At 37.1% G+C, this 8195-nt stretch overlaps 1 protein-coding gene across 2 annotated transcripts; it reads right to left on the bottom strand.

The window, feature by feature from the left end:
• Positions 1-288: 288 nt before the first annotated feature.
• LOC133871003 (BTB/POZ domain-containing protein NPY1) lies at positions 289-7689 on the bottom strand. Of its 2 annotated transcripts, XM_062308331.1 has the most exons (5): positions 7063-7689; positions 6474-6924; positions 4056-4125; positions 1830-3008; positions 289-1173 (listed from the first exon to the last, which is right to left on the bottom strand). In XM_062308331.1, exons 2-5 carry the CDS (start codon positions 6533-6535, stop codon positions 640-642), a joined length of 1845 nt encoding a protein of 614 aa, XP_062164315.1. In that variant the 5' UTR covers positions 6536-6924; positions 7063-7689; the 3' UTR covers positions 289-639. The 2 variants fall into 2 exon arrangements, with proteins under 2 accessions (XP_062164315.1, XP_062164314.1); XM_062308330.1 differs by having other exon boundaries at positions 6474-7689.
• Positions 7690-8195: the final 506 nt, after the last annotated feature.

Here is an 8195-nt window from a genome sequence, read left to right as displayed (position 1 = left end):
TCTAGGTTATAAAAAGAAAGGAAAAAATTATCAAACAAAACACTCTGAAATTGGACGTTGCACTCAAGAATTTATGATACATTTACCTTATATTATTTTAAAAAAATTATATATATACTTATATAGTTAACTTATAGAACCGGTTGAGATATCAAAAAATCAATCTTGTCTTGAACTGGTTCATATTAAACTTAGGGAAAAGGTATTGAAAAGAAAATATTATGCAAGTATGATTTGACTTAGTTATGGCGGTTTATTTTCAAGTATTATTTGGTTAGGTTAGCTCAATTTTCAAGAATTGTCACCTTTAATGTAAGGAATCAAGATCCTGTACAAGGAAACCATCAAGCATCAATAAAGAATAAAGAGCCCTACATCAATAACATCATTGACCTACATGGACTTTTATAGAAAAGAAATATCTTACAATTTGGAGCCAACATATGTTAGGAAGAACCAAAAAGGCTCATTACTTTTTCTTTTCTTTTCTTTTCTGCAGTACACCCCTTTCAGAATATTTTGCAGCTAAACAATCAGAACCCATCATATGCTATAACAAAAACCTACCACTTTTTACACTTAAAAGGCAGATTGAATCTTCTTCACTTGTTTTGATCTGAATGAATCCCAAATTCATTTCTAGGAGATGGAATGCCTCCTGTGTCTTGAAGCTGAAGCAGAGGATTTGGTGTCTCCAGGAACCAATGAAGTCGGGCTTTGAGAACTCCCGGATGTCTCGGAGCTTCGGTTGTCTCCGTGTCCTTTACCCACAGCCCACAGTTTATCGAATATTCGCTTGGACCGGGATGGCAGCAACTGTATGCCACTTCGGCTGTTTTTACTGTTCTTCTTAGCCAATTTCTTCCGAAACTCATCTCCTTTTATCCTCATTTGACTCATCTGCTTCTTGAGGGTTCTGCAGTTTTCAGCTGCTGTCATCTCACCTTCTTCATCTGTATTAGTCGTCGAACGTGAAGCGTCGCCAGAATTGTTGTTAAGGGACCGAACACTAGCAGATGCTCTAACCTGCTCAAAAAAGAGAACTTGGACAACAACCCGAAGTGGGAGGCGCTCATTCTGTGCAGCATGCATGGATGCATCCATAGACAGTTTCTTGACATCAATAAGTCCACATAACTTCTTCCTTTCAGCTTTTGTTAAACTAGGATGCTCCTGAAATCGGAATAATATATCAGAATTTCTAAAAGGAATGTGTTCAAATCCTAAACGTTGGATCTTCTAAATCACATAGAAAGAGCAAAGTATTATAGTGACTTCATTCTGTCTTATTTGATGAGTTATGTATCAACAGTACTGAATGAGGGAACAGACATAACATAAGACATTAACAAGAACATGAAAAATAACAGCAATGCTCAGTAAGGATAAACAAGAGGAACTCCAGGGGGTTGGTTTGAGTGCCTCATCGACTTGAAATCAGGACACCTCAGTAAGCATTGCCCCAAATTATAAACCCAAATGTTAAAATTGGATATCCCGAGGGATTAACCCCGGGAATTACCTGAAATGTGTAAGGTTGGGGGACTTGACATGCATGGGGATCAACTAACATGCTATCATTAGCCAAAAAAAATAATACAGCACAATAATTAGACTAGACTGGTCAGAGTCCTAAGAATTTGTGAAGCCTGTGAAACGATGGCTTCTTCAGTAAACTGCTTGTATCAGATAACATGAGAAAAGGCCAATTTATTGATAACAAGAAAGCATCCTCAATGAACGCAATTTGTGCACACATGATTCAAGAGCTTAACTAGTAGATTAAGAAGATATAGAAAATTGGCATGCACAGCATAGTATAAGCCTACCTTCAGGTAGTTGTCAATAGCCTTGTATAATCCATCATGAATTGGTCTCGCCAACTCTGGAATCATCTGTGATAAGTCAAAGAAGCTAGAGAGCGTGAGGTTTCGATCACGTGCAATTTCCGCAAGATATCCATCAATCAGTTTACCAACAACATTCAACAAGGATCCAAGTTCCGAGACAAAATTATCAGTCCCCTTCTCATTCTTCTCAACATCCATATCCCTATTAGGCTTTTCATTCATCAAAAATCGATTCACAATGCATTGCACCAACTCAACATCATATATGGTAATTTGGGGAGACCGAGCTGGGATCAATAAGTCTTTTACAGAAGCTTCAGGCAGCTTCAGGCTGATCTTATTCACCAAATCTTTCCTTGATGACTCGTCTGCTCCAACTAAAATTGCAACTTTCAACAATTTTAGCAAGAAACTACACGAACAACCCAAACCTTTGTCAGATGGCAATAAGCAAACGATTGTTTCAACCAAAGATTTGTTCCTCCAGGCATGAGCATCAGAAACCAATGTGTCGACAGAATCTGGCAACCATCTAATTGCATAAGTTTTTAGTGCCTCACCAATCACAGTACCATCCATTCTTCCTTTTGATTTGACAGTGATCATCACTCGCTTGTAAAGATCAATCTCCAGCTCACATATGTCTTCAACCCACCAATCCTTTGGAATATATTCCATTTTCTCTGGGAACTTCACTCCATCCTCAATGATCCTATCAGGCCCTGCTAATTTCCGGTTATATGTGTAGGACCAAGTGATGTTCATAGGATCCACAGAAGTTTTAGAGGCAATGGAATCTATGCATCTTCCAACAATTTTCAGATCCTCAGACCACGGAAGAAGAGACTTAGTGGTTTGGAGAACAATAATGGAATCTTTCCAGCTGCGGAAGATACTTGAGTTGAGAAACACCTCAATTTTAAATATTAGGTTTCCTCGATCAACATCCTCAGTCATCTCGAGGAACTCAGCTGCGCAACGAGCAGCCACAACATTATAAGCATTGAGAGTAACAGTCATTCCATAGCAGAACTTTGCACAAATTTCAAAGGCTTTTGGCCCACCGGGAAAATCAACAATATGAATTTCGTCATCATTCTCCTCACTGGCCTTCGACACAAGTTTCTGCAGGCAGTTGCTCTTGGACAAGAGAGGGAACTGCAAACACATAAAGTTAAGGTATTAGAAACCAGAGCAACCCAAGTAGCTGGGGGAAAAAGCAGTCATTGTAAAAGTTTTTTCTGTGACTACATTAAACATGTAAAGTGGAATGATTCATGTTCATTGGACAGTGTATACGGAAGGAAACAATAACTATTTGTTAGTCACCTAGATAACTTAGGAAGATTTTAAAACATGGGTAAATTAAGGGACATTCCTAGAGGAACAGATAAGTTGCAACACCAAAGATTGTCCAACCATGACAATCTTGCTACAACGCTTGCATGGCTATTTTTTGTTTGGTACAAGATAGCAACCTCAACCAACCATGACAACAATATAAAGTCTGAAGTTTGATACTTAAGCTCCCTGTTCTTGACAGAAGCACAACTCATACCCCACTGGCCTCTTTTAAATTTGATCTTTGTTGCTCAATTAATTTTGCAGTTTGTCTGATATTGTCCATTTGGTATAAATTTAGAACCAAAACAAATGGTTTTATCTCCAATATAAAAACACAACATAAAATAGATCCCAAAAGGATTAAATAAAAATATGTTCCGGTATGTTTATACTTTCACAATAATGGTCATATATTCCAGAGTGAGGTAGGAGAGAGATGCTTTAATTGCCTATCTCGCATGAGCCCTTAACAACCTCAACCTTGCAAATGATCTATTTATTAATTTTTTTTTTCTTAAAAAAAAAAAAAAAAAAAAAAAAAAAAAAAAAAAGTAACATGACAAGTTTGTGAAAAAATAAAACATAGCCATCCATACACAAATCTTCTAATATTAGGTTGGCCTAGTTCCACTTTCCTGCTCTCTTCACATGCTTGTATGTATAAATGATAGCATTAGCACTTCTCTCAGACCAGTTTAATATTAGCAACATGTAAATCTCAATAGTTTGGAAAAAATTTTATGGGTGGTCATCAAAACTTGAAAGCATGACCAATCCATATAAATAGGACAACTAAGAATTCAAACAGTCAATATATAAAAATTCAACTCACTTGATGGGAAAGTAACAAGGGGACCATACCTTGTGAAGGTAAAACTTCACTTCACCAACATTTATGATGACATCCGTTGCCAATTCAGATGACACGTATCTGCACGAGTAGGACATGATATGCTAAGCCGATAAAGAGGTCACTAAAAAGTTATACATGCAAATAGAATATATACATGCAGATGACCATCTCATGGAAAGTGAATTGTGTGAAGAAAGACCACTCATCCTCATTTCATAAACCAACAATAGATCAGGCACTTGAAACACCCAATAAAATCCAACAATAATCAAAGTTATGGGTTGCACAATAAACAAGATAAATAATCTTGCCACTCAGCAGCTCAAATTAGTTTTGCATGTAACAGCATAGATGATGGATTTCAAGTCTTCTCGACAATTCAGACTCATTTAATGGACCTCAATAACTGGTGCCAACAAGTCATGAATATTTACTAAGCTCTTTTCATCCACTCTCCAAAACTACAAACTTGATATCAAACTCTTCATTACAGTAATGCAACACATTCTCCGTATAAATGTTTTCTTTCTCATAGAACCAACCTTCAATCCCAAAAGCGAGCCTAATATGTAATATAAGTCACCAGACCCAGGACTGGTAGCAACATTGATTTAAAAACTTCACCTACCTCTCATACAAAATTTTGATAACTTTGATCTAATCAGTTTAGTCACAGTGTAACACCACAGTCCCATATTGGGAAGATGAGTAGCCTGCATAGAGAGTGGGTGGTTGATAAAAACGCCCATTAGTGTTAAGCCTCACATTGTTTACTTATTAGGTGAAACTGGACTTTACAAGTGATTCTATGGAAGCTCCAAATTGACTGGTCTTTTTGAGGTAATAGTGCAAATGTGGCAAGCACTTTTGCATGAGTCGTTACACACAATGCAACACAATTTTCAACCATTCCTAAATCTTAAAAAGCATAACTTAAAAGTGAAATGAATGTCATCTGCTGCATGTATGATCATCCAACTGATCCTAGTTCAAAGGTAGTTGTCTTAAAAGGAAAGTGAAATGGATATTGAGTACCAAGACTCCCTAACCCAGATAACAAGCCCTGCGGGTAACATCAGAGCTATTTTCAAAGTTCCATTTCACATATTGTGGTCACATAAAAAAAAAAAAAAAAAAGGATCATGCTTAAATAGATTAACAGGTTATCTTGTGTTCACACACGAATGTCAAGGAAACCTCTCCAATTTCCAAAATCTAAAATCGAAACAAAATTAATGTCCAAGACACAGACCACACTGGACCATATGACATACGATAGCAAAAATTACAAAATCAAGTCTCTCGGCATTTGTGTATGATGGGAATCAAAAGCTCTGAGACCTCATTTTATCCGCACAGGAACACTACAAATCTCTAATTATCTATAACTGCATCACGTCCTGCAAAGCTCTGTGTCTATACGTAGAACTTGCCCTCAGTTAACACACCAATAAAGTCAAAGAAACATGCAACTTGCATTATAACATGTGCTCACATAATTAAATGAATTCACCACCAATCCAGCTCTGTTCTTGATACCTGATATCTCATTATGCAACTAGACAATGTGCACATGCAAGAATATGATATTTCATAATCAAGTATAATCTTGCAGCAACAGAGCTGGATTAGTGATTGTCAAACCATCCATCCACAGGTCTAACTTTTCCTCTGACTGGTTTGACACATTCTATAATAAATCCAAATATGCATGTATGATTACAATTTTATAACCTTTTTGGAGGTAAAAACCGTAAATGGTTTGCGGAATTAATGTCATTGTATAGAGAAGGAACTTGCGCAAATTGATGATTAAAGAACTTGGGTACCCCAGATGACTTTAACATATCTGGACCACAAATTCTTTAAAAAAGAGGACAGTTAAATGGCTGGACCACCTCCTTAATGGCCTTAGATACCCCCCCTTCCTTCCTCTCTCCTTCAAATAATAAGCCCCCTTTTCTGTTTTTGTTTTTGCCCACAACTTTTATTAGCTGAAATAATTTTCAAAAGGGTCTTGACCTTTTTTGCCCAAAATTTAAAAAGGCACAGATAATTTCAGAATTTGCAACCAAGATAAGAAATGTCCACCTAACAGTATCACATATAAATCTCAAAAATAAACAAAGTGTAGCCTTTTGCTAAAACCTGCCAAAGCATAAGAAAGAAACATTATTCATCAATAAAAATAAATAACAACAATACACAATCAAATATACAAAATCCCACAAAGAAAACCTTAAATTCAGGAACAATAGCGATACTTAAATATATTACTATTTAGCATATAAGATAAACACAAAAGACAACAAAACCAAAGAAAAAACAAAAACAAAAAAACAAAGACAAAAACAAAAAACACAGAAAAACGTATATAGGGATTATAATATTATGAAAGTAAAGCAAATAAAGGAAAAGACGCTCACCTGACAGCTTTCCCTTCCGCTTGAAATGCATCAGGCTTCGAGCCCAATTTCATAAACTTCATTTTGCTCACCCAAAAATACCTCTCGGAAGTGCCACAAATCACAAGAAAACCTACTCCGCAAACACACCAAACCAATCCCTCTGTTTCCAGCGAAGCTGCCCACACCCAACCCCCCAACTTTCTCTCTCTAAAATGGCGGATTCTGAGAAAACCCCAGATGAAGAAACCAAAAACCGAGTCCAGAAATGGCGTTCTTGCGCGACTTCCTCTACCTAAAAAACTTCACTCAGTCCACTAGACCATGACAAACACCGGACCGAGACAGACTCTCCCATTATACCCCCGCCTCGATATTCGAGCTGTACCCATTGACTCCGAGGCTCTATGATGACGTAGATGACGCTTGTAGAGAGAGAAAACGAAAGACAAACTTCGAGCACGAAAAAACCCTATGGAGAAATGGCTTGCAGAACACACACAGAGGAAGAAAATGGCGTCACAGAGAGAGAAAAATAAAATAAAAGCTCTAGTAAAGAGAGAGTAAGAGAGAGATTAATTGGCGTCAGAGAGAGAAACTAGAATGGAACCTCTCTCTCTAAAAAGCTCATAAATTCTCGCCGCCTTTACTTTAAATCATCCTGATCCGCTCAAGATCTTCCTCTCTCTTTTTTGGCGCAAATCTCAATGCCCCTTCGACCCTCCTCTGAGCGTCTGGCACAGTTGTCTCTCCTAGCCCTGAATCTTGCAGAAGGCCAAAGACCCAAACAACAAAAGGCAACCAACAAACAAAAGCAAGGAAAAAAATAATAACAATAAATGAGGAGGAAAATACAGGGGCTCCTTGAGTAAGCGAAGTGTGTACTGAGGTTTGTGTATAGGAAGTAGGGGACTGTGCTTCACAGGGTGGCTGAGAGTCAGAGTCACTCTTAAAAGGAGCTTTTTCTCTGCCGCTAAAGCACGCCACCCTCTCTACTGTCACCCTTTTGCCCCCCGTCTCTCCCCTGTATTTTCATGCCTGCCATTTTCAAGTTCTTCCAGAACCATTTGATATCTGGCTAGTCACATTTTGGACCACAAAGCCGGAGAATTTTGGTTTCATCATAATGGAGGATTGAATATACGTGGGTTTTGGGCTGACAAATCATGTGGTTGAAATGAGGAAAATTTCAGTTTTAATGACAAAGGACGAGTCCTTTTCTTTGGAGCTTTGGACAAAACAAGAAATATACTCTTACCAAGAACGTTGCGACAAGGTATTTATCTGGGTCCAAATCCATATAGGGATTGGTTTCATTCTAAGGAACCCTCCACTTTTTTCTTCCCCAAGTTGCACCTTTTTTAAAAAAAAAAAAATAGATAGTGCAGAAATAAATTACAGAAACAAGAAACCAAAAAAAAAAAAAAACCTTTACGCAAGAATATCGAACTTTTTCATCACTTTTAGTAAAAAGTACCTGAACTTCAAAACGTCTCGATCTATGCTGTATTCATTTTTCAAAAAGTTTTTTTTAGGGTTCATCTGTTAGAATTTTTCGTTAAATCCTATCAAAACTTTCAAAATACTCATCTTCTTTTTAAGAAAAAAAAAAATCTAGAATTTAGGTGTTAGTTAGAAATCTAGCAAAATTTGCATACCCATGACCGAATCTTTTAAAAAATCTATAAATTTTCTTAAAAAAAAATAAACAAATGGGTATTTTTAAAATTGTTAGCCAATCCA

This window comes from Alnus glutinosa, chromosome 6 (assembly GCF_958979055.1).
Source record: "Alnus glutinosa chromosome 6, dhAlnGlut1.1, whole genome shotgun sequence".
NCBI classification, from domain to species: Eukaryota; Viridiplantae; Streptophyta; class Magnoliopsida; order Fagales; family Betulaceae; genus Alnus; species Alnus glutinosa.
Note: the sequence above shows the minus strand (reverse complement) of the source record. Positions and strands in the feature narration are given on the sequence as shown.